The 25,629-nt window shown below is 44.0% G+C and overlaps 1 protein-coding gene across 1 annotated transcript in view; it reads right to left on the bottom strand.

Annotated features, from left to right (window-relative positions):
* LOC138296717 (cytochrome P450 2K4-like) overlaps nt 1-25,629 on the bottom strand; it is a 304,271-nt gene that overhangs the window by 80,612 nt on the left and 198,030 nt on the right. The window contains exon 6 of the mRNA XM_069236118.1: nt 17,259-17,400. Within this exon, the coding sequence (XP_069092219.1) occupies nt 17,259-17,400 (142 nt within the window). The remainder of the gene's footprint in view (nt 1-17,258; nt 17,401-25,629) is intronic.

A 25,629-nucleotide genomic window follows, 5' to 3' on the forward strand; every position in this document is an offset into this window, starting at 1 on the left:
TAGCAACCTTCAAAGTAAAACACATTTCAACACAAAATATTTGCTAAGAAGTTTTAACCTTTAGAAGCAGAGGATTCTGCCTTTTCACATGCATATTTACATAAAACCTGGGGTATCCCAATATTTCTGACAATCCAGAAATCTACTTTCTTCTGGTTATCTGCAATCATCAGAAGTGTATCACACTTTGACACAAAAAATATAACTAAATCATAAAATGACTAGATACCATAAAAAGATACAAGCTTATGTGTATTGGCTATTGATAATAACTTGAGGCGCTTGTACCATATAGTCAATAGAAATCTGCTCACTGCAAAAACAATTAATTCCTTTGTGTCACACTTTAAAATCCTTAAAGCTTGTAAATATTGTGAAATCCCTAGGCTAAGGCAAACTGGGCAAATCCATTTTCTACATAGTCCTCTGTACTCAGGACGAAAAAAAAGAATGTGGGCCTCAGTTTCTCTTGCTTTGCCACATGCAGGACACACACTCAAGCTTATTTCCCTGTGCAATTTACTTGCACGGGTTCTCAAAGGGAGCGTACCAACTCTGAACTGAATGTACAAACTTTTGGCAAGAGCAGGAGTGATTTTATTAAAAAATGGTTCAAAGCTTGGAGAAAGCTTGATTTCCAAGAATTTACACGTCAAGGGGCCATGGTCATCGGCCAGAGCACGCTGCTTGTTGATATATTCCCAATAGTAGCTCTTAAGCACTGTCAGATGAGCTTTACATAGTAATTCTGGCTCTTCCGAGTGCCTCCCTAGGCTCAATCTGTAAAACCAATTGCGCACTGATCTCGCCCAGGGTATACGTTGATGTTGACTGCGATAATCACATCTCTTAGAGAGTCTCTATAGTGTCTCAGTTCATTAATGGACTACAAATGGACCCAATAAACCAAATGCTTCAAAGCAGCCAGATCAGCAATTCTCTGTAGATCAAGATCCAGATAGAGTGGTATCAGTGGGGTGCTTGCAGGTAAAAATAGCAGTTTCCTTGCAAATGTATTTTATGCAGCAGCTAAGCAGCTTGTTTTGCAAAGGCCCCAGATCTCTGTGCCAAATAAAGTGGCATTTTGAGCCTTAGCTTGATAGACTGCTAGCCCAGGAGGGACAGAACTGCAGTTAGTATTGTTATAGACCCTTATAATGGTGTTAGATCTGTGTTCCATGGTAAGCAAAGACTTTATTAACTGGGGCAACCATTTAATGTTGCTAGTTAATTTGACCCCTAGGTAGTAAAAAGAGTTAACCCTTTCAAGCATTTCACCACCCACTTGAATTGGCATGTTCCTTGCTCCCCTCTGACCAAAAATCATATATTTGGTTTTCCTTGTATTCAGCTCTAATCCTCTAGAAACACAAAAGTTCATGAACTAATCAATGATAGCTTGCAGCCCCAGTGGTGGTTTAGATATAAGTAGGGAGTCATCAGCAAAAAGTAAAATAGGATTTTTTGTGCTATTAACAGAAGGGGAATCATTGTTAAAGTCAAGGAGTTCCTTCAGCACATCATTCATATATAGTGTAAATAATGTGGGAGCAAGCACACGACCTTGGCGCACACCACGTCTGATAGCGATCTTATCAGTTAGTTCTCCCTCGTTGCCCCATCACACTTTGGCATACTTCTTCAAATGGAGCTTGATGATCAATTCAAGCAAATATGAGGGGATTTCCATGCTTGATAACACTTACCACAGAGTTTTTCGTTGGATGAGGTCAAATGCTGCCTTGAGCGCTACAAAGGATACATAGAGCCTGTGCTTTGCTAATAAAACATATTTCCAGTAGAGGCCAACTAGCCTAAAGGCCTGGCCTGTAGTACAAGTCTGTGGTTAAAAACCTGCCTGTAAGGGGGGCGACATTTTCTCTTCCACCATCCACAGTAACAATTTATCCAAGACTTGCCTGGCAAAGATTTTCTGGAGGTTACCAATGAGACTTATGGGTCTGTAATTAGAAGGGCATGTGGCATTCCCTTTTTTATAAACCAGTATGATTTCAGCCCCTCTTCAGGTCTCAGGTATGTCCCCTCCCTTTGAAATGGCATTGGATAGCAGATTTATATAACTACTCCAGAACAGTGTCTCTGATTTATAGAGGTCGCCAGGAATTTGATCCTGTCCAGGTGCCTTTAGCACTTTTCAGGGCAGCAATTACTCTGGCTGTGTCATTTAAGCTAAAAAATACTGAACCCCTCACGTCCCTTCCTGTACACTCAGGCTCCACTGCATCATAGAATGCCTCATGCTTACTGGATTCAGGCCCGAATGTGCCCTTAGGGGCATACAAGTTTGAAAAATGAATCACCCAATTATCAGGATTGATGTGGTAAATATGGCAACACCCACCGTCAGATCCAATGGTAGCCACCAGCTTCCAGAATAACCGGCTATCTCTCCTATCAGCTGCCTTTACCCATATCCCACCAAATAAAATCCTCCCACTCTTTTATTGCGATATCAAGAGCTCTGCTGTAATCACACCTAGCTACCACTATTCCCTTACTATTTCCCACCTTTACGGCTTTCCTTGGGTGAGCTTTAGCTGCTTTACAGTTGCATTGAACCATCTACCTGATGTGCTCCTTCCCACCTTCCCATGATTTTCCTTGTGGAACAATTCCCTCAGTCCTATAAATAATTGATTATGTACTTCCAAGATAGGAATATCTGCAGGCATTATCTACGTAATTTGAGAGGTGAGATGCAAAAAGATCATAAATCCTGGAGTGCAAGTCTAGGTTGGACATTACAGCCAGCCATGAGAGGTAGCGACTATTACTGGCCTCGATAGGTTCAGGGACCACAGTCCTTCATTTTCCTTCCTTAATGCTTCCCCAGATAGGATCAAGTTCAAAGGATTATGGTGGTTCTCTGTGCGATTCTCGACCTTCATTTCATCCAGGAGAACCCACAGTCTCACATCTAATCAAATATAATCAATAACACTAGAATGGCTACCTCTTGTAAAAGTACTGGCCCTCCCAGGATCAGCTACTGTGCGGCCATTACAGGTTCTTAAGCCCCTGCTAACCACCAGTGATACAATCTTAAGAACAGTGGCTGAATAGTTACAACGTGGTATACTGGCTACTGAAGGAATATTCCTGGATCAGTAACCTCACTAAAATGAGGAAAGTTTAAACAAACTGTTGAAATCACCTGCTACAATAACCTTTACATCAGGATGAATAGCTTCTAGTGCCTCTTCCAAAGAAAACAGAGTTGGGGAATCTTTACTTGCCATTATCTGACGTACATAAGCATTGATAAAAGCAATGCGGATTCCAGAGGGAAAAGATATATTAATGCCCAATGTATCAGGTAAATTTATCTGCATGACTTTATGGGGACTAGGTAGATCATTCTTCAATAAGATTAATATGCCCCACTGGCCCTTCCAAATTTCTCTGATGGTTTAGCCTTTATACTAGATGAGATATAATCATTGAGAAAATTATTTTCCGTAGCTCATGTTTCTTGAAACAAGCAAATATCACACTTCGCTATTTAAGACAGCCAGTCATCATCAATCAATTTTTTCTTGTTTCCAGACAGATTCCATGACAACAGTGAGAAAAGGCCATTATGGACAACCTTTGCATTCCCACCCCTACCTTTTCCAGAGAGTAGGACATCTTCACAAAGTGGCAGTTCTGCCACCCTCTAGTTTAATGGGTGTCGGTGGCAGCGCCACAGGGAGCCATATCCTGCATTATAAATGGAGAGTCCACACCAATCCCCCTGCCAATAGTATCCCGTAAGAGTAGTAGGCCCCCTTGTACCACATCTGTTTGACCTTCAGTAATGGCTAATGAGTAAAGGGGGTGTATGGCAGTCTTGGCCACCACCTTAACCATATCCTTGATAATAGCATGTGGCTTATTCAAACTAGGCACACAAAAATCGGTATCAATACTTTTCCCTGAAGACAGTCAATCTACTTTATCAAGTTCAGACGGCTCATGGGAAGGTGCCACTGATTCTGTGGCTTTCGGTGAATGCCCGCCAGTTGAATATCAAGGGCCTGATGCAAGATGGAAAAAAAGTGGGCCCAGCCCAGTCCCTGCCAGTCGAAGACGGACCCGATCTTGGCCAGGGCACGCACCCAGGTGCGTCCTGCGCACGTCAAGCACTGTGGGTGGTAGCTACTGAATTTATGCACCTCCTGGTGTGGGAATCGACAGCATGGCCCTCCTGTGGTGCTACCAGCTGGTAATAGTAGGCACAGTAGTTTCAGGCTCCCACAGCTTTCACAAAGAGCATGTCCCCAGGCGTGCATTCAGCAGACATGCAGAGGCACAGAATGGTTAAGCAAGAAAATAGCCAAATTCAAAAAACAGCTTCATCAAAAGATATATTTTTGACATTGTGAGTTCAGAGACCCCAAACTCCAGATCTCTATCTGCTCCCAATGGTAAGTTAAACGTAAAAGACGTTTCAAGGCAATACCCTTGATACCCTATGGGAGAGATAGGCCTTGCAATAGTGAAAAACAAGTTTAGCAGTATTGTACTATTGGGACATGTAAGGTACACCAGTACATGTCCTACCTTTTCAATACACTGTACCCTGCACATGGGGCTGCCTTGGGTCAAATTTAGAGGTGACTTCCATGTAGTAAAAGTGCACTTGGCTGGTTTAAAACTGCACACACAGACACTGCAGTAGCAGGTCTGAGACATGTTTACAGGGCTACTCTTGTGGGTGGCACAATTACTGCTGCAGGCCACTAGTAGCATTTGATTTACAGGCCCTGGACATACCTGGTACACTTTATACTAGGGACTTACTAGTAAATCAAATATGCCAACCATTGATAAACCAGTCACCAATACAATTTACACAGGGAGCATATACAATTTAGCACTGGTTAGCAGTGGTAAAGTGCCCAGAGCCCTAAAGCCAACAAAACAGGTCAGAAAAAATATGAAGACAAAGGCAAAAAGTTTGGGGATAGACCTGAAAAAAGGTCCATGTCCAACACTTGTTAATTGTTTCCATTTACTGTTTGCACCTGCCACCTGCAAGGCCTCATATCTGTTGTACTTAACACATGATTTTCCCCAGGTTCATCGGATGTTTCCAAACTGCTCTGTGGGACACATACCTTTCTGGAACACTCTTTTCTTCCAGTATAAATCTCGTCCTTGTCTTGTGCAAGCATCATTCCTGTACTCACCTTCTGAGTCGCTTGGAACTTCCAGCATTTCAGTCATGCACTAGGTTTGTCCCTGCTCTCAACTCCTGAGTCGCCAGCAACAACCAGTGGTCTAGTCTTCCAAGCCCCATGGCCCTGGCTTCTACAATGCTTTTTGTGTCTTACTTGTTGAGTTACGATTCTCCCTCCTCTTGAGCTGCTTGCACCAAGCTTCCTGCCATCTTTGGGTTCCACTTAAAGTACTAGACAAGGCTAAGTACTTTCCCTTCAGGTAAGTGCGCACTGTCCTATATATTAGTAAGCAGGCCTGACTATCAGCCTCTTCAAGACTCAAGACTTGTCTTCAGTTCCTTCTCTGTAATTTTCCTCCAATGCTCCTTGCTTGTCCTTACTCAAGACCCTCTCTCTAATGCTGACGCTTGAACTGTTTTGACTCATTGACCAGAGAGTTAGGAGCATATTTAAAAGTCCTGAGCATCACTTTTTGTGACGCTTCGGTGGTGCAATGCCCTGTGCCATATTTACAAGGTGGTGATACGCAATGTTTTGTGGCTTAACACCACCTTGTAAATAAGGCCCCTTCACACGCAGCCTTTTGAGTGAAAGGGGCGTGCAATGGGTGTTGCTGTGGGAGTGCCACAGCAGCACCCATTGCATTTTGACCCTGCCTCAGATTTATGAGTTTTCGTAAACTTTAGGTAACGCAAAAAGCTAACGCCACCCCAGGGGTGGTGTTGGAAAGGCGCAACGAGGAGGAATACTTTTATTCTTTTTCTATGTGTGCTGCATTCTGTGTAGATAAGAAAAGATGTTTTCCTTCAATGCAGTGTTCTACATCACTATGAGGTAAGCAGCACACATAAAAAGAGCAAAATGCCAGAAATTATTGTTTATGTGCGGGAAGGTGTCCCTTCCTGCACCTAAACAATCATTTCGAAATGACACGTTGGCACTTCTGTGTGTGCTGCATTCTGCAGCACACACAGAAGTGCCAAGTTGCCATTAGTGATTGTTTATGTGCAGGAAGGGACACCTTCCCACATACAACCAATCAAGCCCCTCAACGCAGACATCCTTGCAGGCTGGAGCTCAATTTAGCACCTGTGCAGGGGGAAATGAAGGGGGTGCTGTATTCTAATAAACACTGCACATCCCTGCGTTTCTAAAATAAAACAGCGGGCGCTGCCAATTTTGGCACAGCACCTCGCTGCACCACTTTTGTAGTAAATCTGGCCCTTAATTCTGTGTTTCTCCGTTGAACATAAGTGTCTAGAAGAATGTACTTTTAGAACTGAGTGATAATTGTCGAACCTTGTAATCTACAGTTTGTGTTTCTCTAGCACCCCTTGGGAGTCATTAGTTCCAACCTACGTACTGAGTGTAACCTTGGGAGTGTCAGTAACTCCAACCCATCTTTCAAGTACAACCTTGGGAATATCAGTAACTCCAACCTTGTTCCGAGTGTACCCTTGTTCCGAGTGTAACCTTGTTTCTAGCATACCTTTGGAGTTTTTCTAAACTCCAAACTATGTACCCAGTGTAACCTTGTTTCTAGTATGCCTTTGGAGTGTCCTTAACTCCAATCCATGTATCGAGTGTAACCTTGGGAGTGCCAGTAACTCTCATCTATTTTCGGAGTTTATCTCAGGAGTGTCAGAAGCTTGAATCAGTATTTCAAGTTCTTCCTCAAGTGTCTCGGGAGATTCGCATCCAAGAATCTGGTTATTCTGCTCTTATTCCGTGATTTTGAAGAACCTGTAAGTGTTGTTTTTTGATACAGTGCATTATAAATTATGTAGAGGCTTGCTAGTGCATTGATGACCACTTCTTGTTGTTTCCAGTTTATTGCATTTTAACAAAAGCAGAAATGCCGGTACCATAAACGTCTACCTTCGCATACCCCAAAGGTCTCAGGAGCGACGCATCCTGTTAAGCAGAGTAATACTGTTGCTGAGCAGATCCGTTCCACACGTTTCTTTTTCTTATTTTTTCCCTGCCCTCCTTCTCCCCTTCCCCTTCAGGATAGTGTGAGATCTAGGAGTACCGTCCCTGGATCTTGCACCATCCAGAGAGGGAGTGGAGGTCCAGCATCGGCTTCAGTGTCGTCTTTGTGGTTGGGACCTGGTGAGTGCTGATAAAAAGCATCATGAATGCCTGCAGTGGGTGTTGACACAATGTGATTTCTGCCCAGAACTTTGAATGTCAAAGTGAAGAAATTTAGGGCCAGATGTATGAAGCACTTTCACCAGTCACAAATGGCCTATTGGGCCGTTGTGACCAGTAAAATGCTTTTTGGCATGTACCAACCCTATTTTTGCGGCTCTGTTACCTATTACCAACTCGCAAAATAGGGTTTGCGACTTCCTATTTGGAAAGAGCATGGCAAGGGTACCCCTTTCTAGTAGAGAGTCGCACTGGTATGTAGGAATGTTTAGCGACCAGGAATGCGGTCGAAAAACATTTGCAGTTACCACCAACTTCAAGTTGGTGGTAAGCCATTCCCAAATGGGATGGGGTCCCTAAGGGAATGAAAGGAGATGCAAACATTTTTTAAGAGCAGGCAGTGGTTCTCAAGGACCACTACTTACTCTTAAAAATTAAAAGAAAACTTTTCATTCTTCTTTTTATAATGCATCCCGTTTTCCTGTAAGGAAAACGGGCTGCATTACAAAAAAAAGATTGCTTTATTTAAAGGGCAATCACAGGCATGGTAGTCTGCTGATCCCTGTAATTGTGGCCATTGCGACCTGCCTCATGAATATTAATGAGGCAGGTCTCTTGGGACCTATTTGGGAATTGCAAACAGTGCTAATCATACTCTTGTACATAGCAGTTTGTGATTTCCTAATTGCAAATCACAAATATTTGCTATTAGGAAATTGCAAGCCTAAAGCTACATACATCTGGCCCTTAATGAAGTATAGAATGAATAGGTGAACACGGTTCCCACTGTCCCTACCTACTATCCAGAGCAACCCCTGCCAAGTTAACATGCCTGACAGAATCAGCAGGGAAAGAAGCTCCTGTTGAACTTGACTCTAGTCTGGCACAGTGAAGAAACATGACTGGTGTAGAAACAGTGGGAGACCCTTTGGCGGCCTGTGATACACCATTGTTCCTATTATTTTTGCTCTTACTCCATGAAGGGGTGAGTACAGTGGGGCTCCTGCTTATGGCTCCGAGTGCAAGACAGCTGCTGGGAGCGACCCATCATGGGGACAGTGTCAGGTGGGGAGTGTAATTGGGGCAATATGCCTGTCAGACAGTAACGCTGGTGTCCCAAGGCGAACTGCAGGGCTAAGGGCCGCCTCCAGAGCCCTCTAGGATTGCTGGGACATGTAGTCCCTCCAATTCCGGCCAAATCCTTCCCAGTTTAATATGACTGCATTAACATGAGCTAGGCCTGGTTTGCACATTGCTTTCAGAGCAGTTTTACATCATTCATCATCTATTAGTCTGCTTGGGACTATAACTCGGTTTCGGGCATTTAGAAAGAGCTATAGCCCCTGGCAATGGGCTGTAAGGCAACAGAATATTTCACTCACTGAGGGTAGAATATTCTAAATTAAAGAGAGAAGGAAAAACACAAGCATCTATGTGGGAACATAATGTCTATACCAGACATTATTGGCACTCAGCCACTTCCATTTTATTCAATGGAAATCTCCACCGTCCAATGTTCTAATTAGATGGTAACAATAGTATTTAATTACCTGCCCCCTAAATAAGTGGTCCGAGCTGTGAGGCCCCATAATGAGGGAATTCACAACTTTTATTGCCAAAGTAAGAGCAATGAGGTTACTAGTACCTATTCACTAGGTCACAAATAGTGTGAGGGAAGAACAGTTTTTGTTTTCTGTGCAAATGCAGCCTATGTTTCTCCTCAGGCCCTGCTGATGTAAAAAAAAGGCTGGTCTCTTTGTTCACTACCAGTGGATGCCAGCTCCACCCCTGACATTGCCACAGAAAAAAATACTTGTTTACTTTTCTCTATTTCTGTTGCTATCTGAGCTTGCTTTCATTAGGAAACAAGCACAGCCAATATGCCTAGTGATGGCTGCCAGTCTTTTGTCAATGTATTGTTTTTTATCTTGGTTTTTGCAAAATTTTATCATCAGGAAGCTGCTGGACCATCATTAAATCTAAAAAAACATTGGCTAAGGGCAAAAACGTTTTTCTGGTCTCAAAAGGTACACATTACTATGGTACACCCGGCACTGAAGGGAATTACCTTTTGTGCTTCTTGTGAAAGGGCAGCATGCCGTAACTCATAGTAAAGTCAGTCAATGGCTGAAGTGGGCTAACATTGCTCCTTGATGCATGATAGACTGGGTGGAAGAAAAATGTGAATGACACAATCACAGTCACATGCATGATGTCTGGCTAAAAACCCCTATCTATGTTATATATACATTTGATAAAATGAAAAGGTCTTGGCTAACACAGACCTAAAAAAGCCATTGGTCTGGTATTGGCTGCTAGTCGTGTCTTTGAGAAAGAAGTCAAAAAAAGAGAAGTAAGGAAAAAATGAAGGAAGCAGACAAAGAAGGAAGGAAGACACAAAAAAGGAAGGAAGAAGGACAGAAAAGAAGAAAGGAAGGCAAAAGTAAGAAAGGTGGAAAGAAGACAAAAAGAAGGAAGAAATAAAGAAAACATGAAAAAGGCAAGAAAGAAAGAAAGGATGAAAGAAGGCAAGAAAGAAAGAAAGAAAGAAGGTACAAAAAAAATAAAGAGAAAGAAAGAAAAGAAAAAAAATAAAGAAAGGAAGAATTAATGAATGCAGGGAGAGATAAGGTACAAAATAAATAAAGAGAAAGAAAAATGCCCTGAAGAAAGAAAGTGAGAAAGTAAAAAGGAAAGAAGGCAAGAAAGAAAGTAACAAGGAAAGAAGGCAAAAACAAAGAACAAATGAAAGTAGGCAAAAAAATAGGAAGAAAGAAAGATGGAAAGAAGGTAAAAAATAAAAGGTGTCAAGGGAAAAAGAAAGTACATTAGAAGTACAGAAGACAAAAAAGAACGAAAGAAGAAAAAGTAAAGTATGCAACAAATAAACATACAAAAAAGGAAAGAAGGCAAGAAAAGGGAAAGAATGTAAAAGTGAATGAAAGGAAAGAAGGAAAGAAAAAGGAAAGAAGGCAAACAAGAAAAGGGGAAAGAAAGAATGAATGAAAAGGATATAAAAAAGGAAAGTAGGCAAAAAAGAGTGAAAGAAGGTAAGAAAAAAAGGCAAAAGAGAAAGAAAGAAGGAAAGAATAAAGAATGAATGAAGGAAAGAAAATGAATGAAGGAAAGAAAGAAAAATTAAGACGACAAAAAGAAAGCAAGAAAGAAAAAGAAAATGTAAAAAAGAAAGAAGGAAAGAAGGAACTTAGAAGTCAAGAAGGATAAGAAGATAAAAGAAGGCAAAACGAAATAAAGGAAAGAAAGAAAGTTAGAAAGAAAAAAGGAAAAAAGAAAAGAGGATTTAGAGTATAAAATACTGCCAAAACCCAAATTACAGTACACCCCACTTGTGTTTAAATCTAACCGTTATAAGTATGCTGCAAATAAAACATAATAAAGCTTGGTTTTCTTCTTGGGAAAAGTTCATTAAAGAACCCTTTTTGGAACCTACTCCAGGAACACAATATGGTATGCTGTGAAACAGCAGCAGTCCACTTCAAAAGGAAATTACAATCACATTGGAAGAAGACAGGAACTGATAAAGCTGAAATGTGCCCTGTTCTAACTTCGAATGCGTCCACTATCACAACAGGCAAAACTGGCACTAAAGAGAACTAAACTATCTTGTTTGCAGATGTGCTCATTATGAAAGAGCAAAATACAGGCCCTAACTGGGATGTTAACCAGGGGCTTGAGTAGGTTGGCCCATTGCCACATGCGGTGTGCTACAGTGGGAAGAAGCAAATTGGTAATGATACAACAACAGACTAATGAGGAAGGAGAGGTGATTGAAAACCCCTACATGTATGTATATTGTATTGTACATACAGTATATATATATATATATTACCTAGTGGTGGTCAACACTAGGTAGTTATAGTTACAACTATGTTTCCATAGAAAAAGCATTTTTTAGCTTGCCAATATCTTTGGCACCGTTTGACGGATCTTTCCAAACTTTTCCTTAAAAAGTGTGCTGATGATTCTTGTTGTGCATGGTAAGTTTTGGGGTTATCTGTGAAGCAGGGGGCTCAAGAAAAGGGAGGGGGTAAAAAAATTAGCATTTCTCATGTTAATTCCCATAGGAGTTTTGAACAAGACTACAGCTCAAACCGCTGGACATATTTACACTAAATTTGGCAATAAGCTAGATTTTGTTCCACACATTGTGCTTCTGGTTATTTGGTGTAAATCCATACTGTAGTTTTTTGAGATATTAAAGGGGAAATACATTTTTATATCTAGGGTCGCAGATCCGTTGTGATGTTTTCATGGTGATCACGGCAAATTCATGAATGCACGCGCCACCAGGAATGCTGTGATTGGCTGTCCACAACCTGAATAGAAAGTTGCAGCTGCCATTTTATGTTATGAGATACGGTCCCCGAGACTGGAAATACATTTGTATCAGTTGCACAAGGGGTCAGGGTGGAGTTACCCTGACTCCAGTGCTGTGTTATATTGGGTGCTTGAGGGTCAAAATATGCCCTTAAAAGCATTTTTTAATGCGGTGCAATATTCATGAACTGCCTCCGTGTACCATTGCAACACATTTGTGAATATCGGCAACAACAAAAAAATCCAGAGACTTATTAATAAACTATTTCTTTAGTTCATAGTAGCTATCAGAGACTCATGCACCCACTCACAGACCCACTCAGAGAGTCGTATGCCCACTTTTTAGACCCACTCAGACACTCAGACACCCACTCACAGATCCACTAAGACACTCATGCACCCATTCACAGACCCACTTAGACCCTCACACAATCACTCACACACCCACTCAGAGACTGATACACCCAGTCACAAACCCACTCAGACACTCATGCACCCGGTCACAGACCCACTCAGACCCTCATAATTCCACTCACAGACCCACTCAGGCAGGATGCAGTTACTCATTGACCCACTCAGAGACTCAGACACTCAGTCTCACACCCATAGAGAGACTTATGCTCTCTCTCATAGACCTACTCAGATTGTCACACACCCACTGACAGAGCTACTCAGACAATCACACACCCACTCGCAGACCCACTCAGACCCACTCACAGACCAACTCAGAGACTCACGCATCCACTCATCGACTCACTCAGATATTTACTCACCCACTCACGGACCTACTCAGACCCTCATGCACCCGCTCACAGGCCCACTCAGAACCTCATGCACCCATTCACAGAGTCACACTTTGAATCAGAAACCCAGTTAAAGACTTAGGTAATAACTCACAAACCCATTGAGATGCTTACCCAGCCACTCACAGATCTACTCGGACCCTCACACACCCACTCACAGACCTACTCAGACACTGATGCACCCACTCACAGACCAACTCAGAGACTTGCCCACTCACTCACAGACACACTCAGAGACTTACGTACCCACTCAGAGACTCACTCAGAACCTCACGCACCCTCTCACACACTTGCTCACAGACCCACTTAGACACTCATGCCCCCACTTACTGACCAACTCAGACATTCACACACCCACTCACAGACCCACCCACACATTCATGCACCATCTCGCAGAACCACTCAGTTAGGAAAAAAACAAAGGTTACAGGGACGTTATAGTTAGGAAATAGATTTAAAAAACCTTAGAACTTCACTAAAAAACAAAGGTTAATGGACTTATACTTAGGAAATCCAATTCAAAAGAACATAGAAATTCACTGAAAAAACAAAGGTTATAGGGACATTATAGTTAGGCTCACATTTCACAGCTACAGAACCATAGAAATTCAGCATTTAAAGTTACCTCAGCTAACTATAACGTGTGCCTCTGTAATGCACTGCTTATGACCTCACATATTACATCACTCATGACCTAGTCAGTGTCATCACTGAAGCTATCTCAAATGACATCACTGATGAAATCTTCTGTAAAAATGCTCATACACCCACTTATACTCCCATACAAACAATTGTACATTCACACACACAACTACTCACATACTCATTGATTGGCCCAGACGACTACTGACACACACACACTCACTTACTCACACAGCAACTAACACAATGACTCACTCACCCATACATTACTTAGTCAGCTGTTCATACACTTACACACCCACACACACACTCACTCACATACTCATACACCCACTCACACACCAACTAAAAAACCACTCACATAAACCCATAACAGTCCCACACAGCCACCAACATACCCACTCACTTACCCAACCAGTCACACACCCACACACTCAGTCATCTAGTTACAGACACAACCACTCACTCACCGATACAAACACACACAGTCACTCACTCATCCAACAACTACCACAAAAGTCACTCACCCGTACAGTCACTCACACACGCACTCACTCACCCATGCAGGCACTAACATACCAACTCACCTACTGATACAGCTACTCACACATCCACTTACTCTCCCATACTTTCACTGACTCACCCACTCACTCACTGATGGTCACTAAGACACACACTCACTCGTCCATACAAGCACTCACAAACCCAATCACCTGTACAGCCACTCACACACCCACTCACTCAAGCAATGCACCCACTCACAAACCCACTCATTCACCCATACAGCTACTTAAATATCCACTCACTCTCCCATACAGCAGCTGATTCAACCACTCACTCACCAATAGATCCACTCACACACCCACCCATGCATCCATAAACCACTTACACCCACTTGATGATGTAATCAGTGACGTCATTTGAGATACCATCAGCGATGTCACAGGCCATGCCATCAGTGATGTAATATGTGATGTGATTGCATTACGGGAGAACCATTTATAGTTAGTTGAGGCAACTATAACGTATAACTGCTGAATTTCTATGGTTTTGTATGTGTAAAGTGTGAGCTTAACTATAATGTCCCTGTAACCTTTCTTTTTTTTCAGTGAGTGTATATATATATATTATTTTAGTAAAATCAGATCCAGAAGGGTGGCACTGGAATTGTTTAATAGTGAAAGAAGAGAGTTTTTTCTTTCTGTGGCAGCACCTGAAAAAAGAGGAGCTGTGCAGATAAGAAAAGATGTGTTCCTTCAGTGCAGTGTTCAGGCTCTACATCGCTACGAGGTAAACAACAACTCAGGAGCCAAGTCTGAGTACATTAACAAAAGACTGAAGTCCAATGGAGGGATGTACAGAGCCACATGCTGCCCCCTTTGTGAGTCTTTTAGAGTAACTGTAACTATATATACACCCAAGGGGAGCATTCTGATTGGCTTGCAGGCTCAATAGTCTATGTTCTACTAGAGATGCAAATTTGTGCTGTTTTACTGAGCATATTAGACTTCACTTTTGTCACATGGAGAGGGGCAAAAAACATTTATTGAAAATATGTCCTTGTTTTACCTTCTCAACAACTAACCATAATTCCCATTACAAATTCATGAGAGCACAGTATTCCTTTCAAAGATGATGCTTTGGATTCCAGCATGGGATAAGAATTGTTTTACAGGGTGAAATCATCTGTGAACTCACCAGAATTTCTAAAAGCTAATGGTAAATGATTTATATTTTGTCTAAACCCTGTTCTATTTGTTCCTTAAGGGACCCTCAAACCCAGCCAGCAACTACAATAACTTTATGTACAGAAATATGATAGTGCCTTACCATCCAAAAAATCCAACCAATATACGTCATGTAGCCTTCCAATTAAATAGCACCATGAAAAAAACACATTTACAACAGCAATATTATTTCTATCCAATTATTGTTATTGACATATTATTATTGAGATATTGTTATTAAACTCAGCTCACTGTGAGTGAGGGGATAAATGGCTCCTGCATAGCTCTGGCTCTTTTATCACAAACTGCTCCCATATGTCTCACCAGCCCTACTTGAGTTCTGAAGGAGCCATTTATCCCCTTCTCCACAGTAAGCTGAATACACTGTTGGGGAATAAAAGAAGTGTAATGAAGAAGTGAACACAAGAGGGGCAGGGAGATGGCCAAAAGGAATTTGCTCTTTGTGAGCCTGTAATAGTAGCTATAGCCCACAAAAAAAAAACATTTCTAATTGGCTGGCCAACTCACAACGTTCTAAAAAGTGTGCTGATATTGAATATAGGCATACACCTATTCTTAATCAGCTCATTCTTAAGGCTAAGGGCCTGATTTAGATCTTGACGGTTTTACTGCTGCCCCGCAGCAGCAGCAGACCAAAGTACTCTGACAATTAGACGGAGTTCCAACCGCCATATTTAGATGTATTGCGATTGAGCTGCCAACTGCCGCAACAGAGTGTTCTTTCTAGCCATTAGGCTTGCGGTCTCCCGCTGACCATATTTGGATGTTACAGTCGTTGTACTAGTTACAAAGTGCTGATGAAGGGAGATCATTGCGGGAGCCAATGTACAGTGTACAATGGCAGTGGCAATGGCAATAAGGTAAGTAGCACACACCTCATGCGCATTGGCCACAGATGTCCACCAGCATGATACAGTACACAGCACACTACATACACACTATTATCCTTTGCCATTCCACCACAGCACAACACGTACATGCCTACCACACACAATGTAATATATCCCCAAAGACACGATACACACACTATTGACACAACACCCACATACAACACAACGGCAAAGAACAAGCCAATTATACATGCTTCTACACAAATGCACTCACACACAAGCACAACTACACTCATCACGACAGCATCTACAACACAACAACCACACTCACCTTATAGTTGACCACAGCAACACAACACACAACCAAATGTACACAACCAAAATCAGACCCACACAAGTAGCACACTTGCAGACACAACCACATCACCCACTTCAGCCCCCTTTACTTCAACCAGCCAATCCACTCACACCCCTCCCAAGTAAAAACTGTTAGGTGCCAGATATGTGCCCAATAGATGCCCATATATGAGGAGGACACCACTGTACTATAGGCAGGAGACAAGTGAAGGCGCAACACAGCCGGGGGAAAATGCATGTCACAAGGTGTAATAAACAGTATTCCTGTGACATTCACAAGGAATATTGACTGCCCACCTTTGAGTCTGGTGACAACGGGGTCATGTTTCCTCCATGGTCCAGCGGCAGCAGGTTAGTTTAGTTGTGTCCATTCGAAAACGGAAGTAGAAATGGGAAAAAAGTAGGTTTTTACCTCATTTCTCTTCCAATCCACCAACTCATGTGTGGAGGTAACACTTCCACAGTTGCCTTGGCGGGAAGACCCATTGTAATCTGCTTAGTGGGAAAAGTGGCTGGAGTCAGGCCACCAGCCACTATTTCCAATGGCGTCAGCGACGCAGGTGGAGATTCCTGGCAGAGTCATCAGGTCTCAGGCGGTTTTTCGCCTATGGTCCTGCCAACATCTAAATTGGATGGGTAGACCACCAAGACAATGGGTGGGTTTTTTGGCGGAAACCCGACGATGGAACGGTAACTGCTAAGATGTAAGTGAGGCCCTAAGTAGTGAAATGAATATTATTATGAACTTTTCTTAGAGACGAGAGAAGTGTATCCATGTAGGATTGTATGGGTCTTCCTGATGTTTTATACATTATGCTCATCTATACCTGGAGCCAACAGAGTTTACTGAAAACTGGACTGCCCATTGTCATTCTAACTTCAACAATCAATATGTCCTTTTGGCAAAGCCAGGTACAGTCCATTGTTGTAAATGTTTATTTGCCTCTCTGATCAACCTCTCCTCAAACTCCTCAAAGTCACATATTTAAACTTTGCAGTTCTGTCGCTTTGCACTGTAGTGTGGAAGGGAAATCACAAACCCTTAAAGCCCAAGCTATCTACCCCTCCTAGTCACAAAGCTCGAGGAGGATACTGCTATGAGGTACTCCAACCCCACCACTCAAGACCTGTGACCAAGACTTAAAATACTTTTTTAAGCATTGAACAAGTACACATTAAAGATTGAAACGTCTTATTCCTTACTTTGAACACCTGGGTATTTCATCATTAGCAAAAAACCCCAACGGAGTGTTGTAGAAGTAGTTTCCATCCCCGCAGAAAAGAGGTTCCTTACAACCGCTAAAAGGTTTTTGTTATGGAAATATGTGTCCGGAGTAGACATTTCCTATGAAGAAAGAAGGTATTCGTCATCTTATTTAATACATCATCTCTTCTTTGCAAAGTAAAGAAATTGCCTATTCAGTACATTACATTATCCTTTCTTCACTATGCAGGAGATACTTTATTCAAATTGATAATACTTTCACAACAGATAACAGTTAAAGATTGACTTTTGTCTCTAAATTAATGATATACATTTTGCCAACATATTTTTTAGATCAATGTTTAAAAAGTGTTCAACTCACCATGCTGTAAACATTTCTTGACAAGGGCTTATAGTTGGAAAGTTATTACTCCAATGTTTTCAGACCATCTCTAGCCACAGTGAATAGAACTCTTAAAAGCTGCAAGTTGCCTAGTTTTCCCACATCTCTCTTCCTATGATGCAGAAGAGGGTGTCTCCTTCTCCAATGGAAAGGGATGCTATCAGCCCTTGCTATTTTTGTGTAGGAGCAGGATCCACAAAAAATACTTCCATAATGTTAGAAAAGGGGTTTCTAGTTGGCAGAGATATACACCTTTGTCCAAATAGGAACCAAATTATCCTGTGGCCACCCTCTGGTAGCTTGGCACTGAGCAGTCAGGCTTAACTTAGAAGCCAATTTGTAAAGTATTAGTGCAATAAATCATGCAATAACACAGTGACAACACCATAAAAAGACACCACACAGGCTTAGGAAAATATAAGATATTTATCTGATTAAATTAAGGTCAAAATGATCAAGATTTGATAATAACAAGTTGAAAATATCACCTTGGTATCAATAAGAACAGTCTTAAGTTCTTAAAAGCAACAAGTGTCTCTTGCAAGCATAAAGTACCTGGCTTGTGTTAAAATTACATGCACAGAGACCACAGAGGAGGAGATGCGTGGAAAAAGGTAGGTGTGTGTCGGATTTCTGGGCTCATACAGACAATGCGTTGATTCTTTCCCACGCGGCAAGGGCTTTGCATTGAATTCTGGCGCACAGGCTTGAATCCTCTTTGCGATGCAGGGTCTTTTGGCACCTAGGGACGATGCGTGGAAATCCTGGGCATGCAGGATAAAGTCACAGTAGCTGCTTTGATTCGGTGGGCGATGCATCGGCGTTTCTGCCACACAGCAGGCACTGCGTCAATTCCTCTCGCAGGAAGTCATGCTGCGTTGTTCCGGTGGGCTGTGCGTCAAAGTTCCGGTCGCAATGCTGGCGCTGCATCAATCTCCACTCAGCGAGTCGGGCTGCGCCATTCCAGTTCGGCGATGTGGTGATTCTTTCACCACTGGACAGGCTGTGCATTGATTCCGGCATGCTATGCCTCGATTTCCGCCGCACAAGGGGTTTCTTTGCAGAGATTTAGTCTTTTCGGCCCTGAGACTTCAGGAACAGGAGGCAAGCTCCATCCAAGCCCTTGGAGAGCACTTCTCAGCAGAGCCATAGGCCAGAATGGCAGGAGGGCAACAGCAAAGCAGTCCAGGTGAGTCCTTTAGGCAGCCAGGGAGCTCCTCTTGGCAGGTTGCAGGATCTGGTTCAGAGTTTCTGTCCCAGGAGGTGTCTTTCCCAAGAAGTGTCTGAGTTGGTGGGGTCAGGGACCCAGTTTCTATACCCAAACGTGCCTTTGGAGTGGAGGAGACTTCAAAGAGTGGTTTTGAATTGCACAAGGTCCCCTTTCAGTACAACCCTGTATGCCAGGGTCCTAGTAGGGGGTTTGGCAGTCCATTGTGTGAGGGCAGGCCACTGTCCTTTGAAATATAAGTGTCAGGCCCTCCACCCTTCCATTCCAGGAAGACCCATTAAGTATACAGATGTGTGCAGGTATGACTGAGCATCCTGTGTTTGTGGTTGTCTGGGTGAAATGCACACGGGAGCTGTCAACCAGCCCAGCCCAGACGTGGACTGGAGACAGAGTCTAAGGCACAGAAGGATTTTAAGTGCAGGGAAATGCTCACTTTCTAAAAGTGCCATTTCTAAAATAGTAATATAAAATCCAACCTCATCAGTAAACAGGATTTAGTATTCCTATTCTGGCCATACCAAATTTAAACTGTGTTCCCCTTTCTGATCAGAATTTACCACTCAAACAGTATATGAGGGTAGCCCTAATGTTAGCCTATGAGAAAAGCAGGCCTCACAGCTGTGGAAAATGAATTCAGAAGTTTTCCACTACCAGGTCATATAAAACACACAGGTATATGTCCTGCATTGTACCTACACAGCACCCTGCCCTATGGGTTAGTTAGGGCCTACCTTTGGGGTGACATATATGTGGGTAAAGGGGAGTTTAAGGCTTGGCAAGTACTTTTAAATGCCAAGTGGAAGTGATAGTAAAACTGCACACACAGGCCTTGAAATGGCAGGCCTGAGACATGGTTAAGGGGGTACTTATGTGGGTGGCACAATCAGTGCTGCAGACCCACTAGTAGGATTTAATTTACAGGCCCTGGGCACATGAAGTGCACTTTACTAGGGACTTACAAGTAAATTAAATATGCCAATTGGGTATGAGCCAATGTCACCATGTTTTAAGGGAGAGAGCATATGCACTTTAGCACGGGTTAGCAGTGGTAAAGTGTGCAGAGTCCTAAAACCAGCAAAAACAGTGTCAAAAAGTGGAGGGAGGCAGGCAAAAAGTTGGGCTTGACCACCCTAAGGATGCCAGGTCTAACACATAATAAGACATTAATTAATGGCCAGATTTCTAAACCTGTCAAACAGTTGTGCTGCGTTGTGTGACAGGAAACGAGCAGCAAAGTGCCATATCTACAGAGGTACAGCACAACCCTGCTCTCTCCCTAGCATTGGTACAGAATAATGCTGCTGAGTGTCACACACTTTGCACCTGGTACAAAGGTGTCTGTGCGAGTCTAGTATAGGTTTTCTACTGGAAGAACACCCTTCCTGTACAAAACACTATGCTTATGTGAACTTCAGCATTTTTCCCACTTTGGATGTGTGCCGTACAGTGCAGCACACATGGAAAGTGGTAAAGGTTATTAGAAATTAAAATATTTCTCCTTTTGTATGCCTGCTTTCAAGTGATGTTAATTTATGGCGCACAATCCTCTCTACTATTGTTAGTCGATAGGGTTTGCAAAAAAAGCCACAGGTGGTTGCACGAGAACACCCATGTACCACTCATGAAATGCCCCATAATGCAGAATAATGCAAAGCAGTACATTGTGGTGGTGTGCATTACTATTTCTTACAAACCAATGCAAATACTAATTTGCAAATATTGCACTTGGGGCATCTTATTTGAATACTCTTTGTTAAGTAATTTGTAGCAATACAAAAAAATGATAGGAAGCGCATCAAATAGGTAGCACATGATACTACATGACTACCAAATTTGCGTGTCCACTCAGATGAATAGCAGAGGTGCATAGTTCACCAAGGATCCATCAGTCAAGAATAATACGAATTAAATAGACAACTGTGATACGTGGATGTAACCTGAACCATGAGGTTTTAAAAGCTGCATAACAAGTAACCAAAGCACATTTGCAAAAAAAAAGGTAAAATATGTGAGAAGAAAGAAAAGCTGTTCAAAATTTTTAAGTGACTATCGGGTATGTCCTTTCTAACAGAGAGTCACTGCTAAGAGTAGCAAATATAGGTCAGGTGTTGCTGTCTTTGGTAGCCCTGCAGAGGACCATCATGATAAGCAAAGTGCTTGTCCTGCTCAAAGAAGTAGTCACACACTGGCAGGAGTAGGATAAAGGTGGGTTTAATGGTAAATTCCAAAGACAACACGGAAAACGTCCAACTGGATCCTCAGTCCCTTTTCCAACTGTCAGTTACCAGTCTATGAGCATTCCACCCAGAACCTAGTGACATTGTAGCCCACTATTACCTAATTTCAACTGCACTGCCACTTAAAACACAGCACATCCTCCTAGCATAATACATAAAACAAGAAACTTACAGATATAACTAAGATTGAGAAAAATATAGGATTACAACATATTATACACATAAAAAATTATTACACTGCAATACCTTGCAAGAAAATTTAAATGGAATACACATATACATATTCTACAAACAAGTTTGAACTTGCTTTAAATTTTCAAAATAATCTTTTAGCCAGAGTGGAGTCCTCACTGGAGAGTTCCACGACATCAAGTATGGACTTAGCCAAAATTGGGTTTGGGGCTAATGCCATCCCTGGAGATCGTATGTCCAAGGAAACACACAGTTAATCCATAATCAAGTAACCTCTCCAGCAGCTCAAACAATTTCCTCTTATGATCCCCCTCTTCCTTGCTTAACACCAAGATATCATCCTAAAAGATCTTAACTTGGTCAGTTCCCTCCAGAGCCCTAATCATAACCCTCTGAAAACATGCTGCCACAGTTGCGAGCCAAAACAGCATAGAGAAATCTGTAAGCTTCCATAGGGATGACAAAGGAGGTTGAGTGTCTGGATTCTTCACTCAATTGCACCTGATGATAAGCAGGTCCATTACACTAAACAAGCACACCCCCTTCAATAGAGACAATTGTTGCCCAATATTTGGCAGAGGCTGCCTGTCAACCCAGATGTTTTTGTTGAGGTCCCTTGAATCAACGGACATCCTCAAGGTTTTACCATTCTCCTTTGGTGCCAAAACAACCAAAGTCAGCCATTCCTAGGACTCAGGCGGTCAATCCAACATCGGCGGTAAAAGCCTCTTACCGCAGTCAGAAGCCCGCCACCATACCGCCGCGGCCGCGGTAAACCGCCACGGTCATTCTGACCCACAACAGACAAACCGCCAAAATACAGACATCCACAAAAGTCCGCCACACCAAAGGTCAGCGAGAAACTGGCGATGACCAAACCTCCACCGTCACGCCAACAGAAATACGCCCACACTATCACGACACATGAATCAACGTGGCGGTCTTTCAACCGCGGTATTCCATTGGCGGTACACACCCCCACGCTCAAAATACACACACTCTTACTAAACACAGCCACATTGGACAATTTGAAATACACACACCTGAGACACATACACACACCACACCCACACACCCAATTAAATATAAAACACACACCCACATCACCCACAAACCTCCACTCCTAGAGAATCGGTACCACGCACTGAGAAATAGATATCCGAGCACCCAGACGCGCATATTACATTCACCCAGCAATATTACCACGCACTTCACACAACACACCAATAGACATCACCACACTTAGCACCACACAATCCACCCCACACATCACCCACACCACCCCATGGCACCGCAAAGACACCCCAGGTTTTCTGAGGATGAACTCAGGGTCATGGTGGAGGAAATCGTACGGGTAGAGCCACAGCTCTTCAGAACACAGGGGCAGCACACCTCCATTGCCAGGAAGATGGAGCTATGGAGCAGAATAGTCGACAGGGTCAACGCTGTGGGACAGCACCCAAGAAATAGGGACGACATCAGGAAGCGGTGGAACGACCTACGGGGGAAGGTGCGTTCAATGGTATCCAGGCACAACATCGCAGTTCAACGGACTGTCGGTGGTCCACCACCTCCTCCCCCAGAATTTACAACATGGGAGGAGCAGGTCTTGGTGATCCTGCACCATGAGGGCCTCGCAGGAGTATCTGGGGGAATGGACTCTGGTAAGTCTCATCTTCACTACTTCATCCCCCCCACCCCACCAGCATGCCAACTCATACCCCCACCCACACCCTCACCCCCATCACACCTACTCCTTGCAAATGTCTCACCATCACAACCCACCCATCCAAACCCCAAGCCCTGCATGCGACCACAAAGCATGGACACCCATCACCAAAGCATGCCCACTGCACATCCCCATCCCCCCCCAAACCACTGTCACAAAAGCCCCCACACAGGAATGCAAGCACTGGGGTACACGGGCACCCACCCATTGCACGCTATGGCACACACAGATGCAATAACCATCCCTTTATACCCCTGCAGGACCCGAACGCAACGTCACCGCGCAGGAGGGTCCACAAATGTCCACTCCACCCCCAGAAGAGGCCCACAGTGATGACAGCACCTCTGTCGACCTGGATCTAGATGACCAGCCCGGCCCATCGGGGACCTCGGGACAGTCGGTTCCCCTCAGACAGCCACAGGCCACAGCAGACCTTCCCCCCTCTGGGAACACCAGCACAGCACCCCCCCAGCGGGCCCATACCTCTGTCCCCAGGACACGTCAATCAGCGGTGTGTCCACCACTACAGCGCACCCAGGTTAACCCACCACCCCAACAACAACAGGGACCTGGGGGCAGTGGTAGTGGGCACACGGTCCAGGGGACAGAGGCCCAGGGAAACAGGGGAACTGGGAGGGCTGCTGTGCAATGGGGGGGGACAGGCCCAGGGAACCCACTCTCCACGAGGCCCTCTCCTCCATCATGGGAGCCTACCATCATTCCCAGGAGACGATGGCGACGGTACTGGCCAGGTTTCAGGAGATCCAGCTCCTGCAGGAGGAACAGTATTTGGGGTTCAGGGAGGAACTACGAACCATCAGTTCCGCCCTGGGCACCATTGTAGGGGCTCTGAATCCGATAGTCACCACATTGCGGGACACTGTGGCACCACAAAGGGCCCCTGACACTAGCATGGACCAAGAACTGCCTACCACCTCTGCCGGCGCTAGTGCACAGGAGGCCCCGCCACAGGACCAACAGGGCACCAGCACCCCACCCCCTGCAGAAGGAGAACCACCCCGCAAGCGGGTCCTGAGATCCAGGAAGAAGACAGAGTAAGATGCCAAGACCCCCGCCAGGAAAGGATACCTCCCTGATTGTCATTCCACTGTCTCACATTGTCACCCTGTCCATCCTTAAACTGCCCCTGCTCCACTTTCCACAGGCATTTGGACAATGCACCTGTGATACAAATAGTCTGGACTCTGCCATGGACAATCCTCCACCATCACCCCTCACCGATTTGCAACCACCCACCAATATAGAGCACTGTAATAAACACAGTTATTGCACAAAACAATCAGGAGTCTGGCTGTGATTTTGAACAAATGTATTAGACATTAACGTGCCAAAATGCTTATTTACATTGTGATGCCACCATACCAATGTCACACAGCTGTAGTTCATGGGGAAACAAAGCAGATGTCACGCAGTGGGGCCCACATCTCTGAAATCGGAAGGGAAAGTCACAACTCAGTTACCATACACTGTGGGAAAAGGACAGACAGTAGAGAGGTAGTAGTGTTTAAGTATATGTAATTCTTACCTGTTTGTCATTGGAAATACTGCTGTATTACTGTGTTCCTGTTGTCTATGTCGTCTTCTTCGGCTTCCTCTTCTTCACTCTCCACAGGCTCCACAGCTGCTACAACACCACCATCTGGACCATCCTCCTGCAGAAAAGGCACCTGGCGTCGCAAAGCCAGGTTGTGAAGCATACAGCAGGCCACGATGATCTGACACACCTTCTTTGGTGAGTAGAATAGGGATCCACCTGTCATATGGAGGCACCTGAACCTGGCCTTCAGGAGCCCGAAGGTCCGCTCGATCACCCTCCTAGTTCTCCATGGGCCTCATTGTAGCGTTCCTCTGCCCTTGTCCTGGGATTCCTCACTGGGGTCAGTAGCCATGACAGGTTGGGGTAACCAGAGTCACCAATTAGCCACACACGTTGCCTCTGGAGTTGACCCATCACGTAAGGGATGCTGCTATTCCGCATGATGTACGCGTCTTGCACTGAGCCAGGGAACTTGGCATTAACATGGGAGATGTACTGGTCTGCCAAACATACTATCTGCACATTCATCGAATAATAACTCTTCCTGTTTCTGTACACCTGTTCACTCCTGTGGGGGGGAACCAAAGCAACATGGGTCCCATCAATGGCACCTATGATGTTGGGGATATGTCCAAGGGCATAGAAATCACCCTTCACTGTAGCCAAATCCCCCACCTCAGGGAAAACGATGTAGCTGCGCATGTGTTTCAGCAGGGCAGACAACACTCTGGACAACACCTTGGAAAACATAGGCTGGGACATCCCTGATGCTATGGCCACTGTTGTTTGAAATGACCCACTTGCAAGGAAATGGAGCACTGACAGCACCTGCACTAGAGGGGGGGATCCCTGTGGGTTGGCGGATTGGTGACATCAGGTCTGGCTCCAGCTGGGCACACAGTTCATGAATAGTGGCACGGTCAAGCCTGTATGTCAGTATGACATGTCTTTCCTCCATTGTCGACAGGTCCACCAGCGGTCTGTACACAGGAAGATTCCGCCATCTCCTCGCATGTCCCAGCA

The sequence above is a fragment of the Pleurodeles waltl genome, chromosome 5 (assembly GCF_031143425.1).
Source record: "Pleurodeles waltl isolate 20211129_DDA chromosome 5, aPleWal1.hap1.20221129, whole genome shotgun sequence".
NCBI lineage: Eukaryota > Metazoa > Chordata > Amphibia > Caudata > Salamandridae > Pleurodeles > Pleurodeles waltl.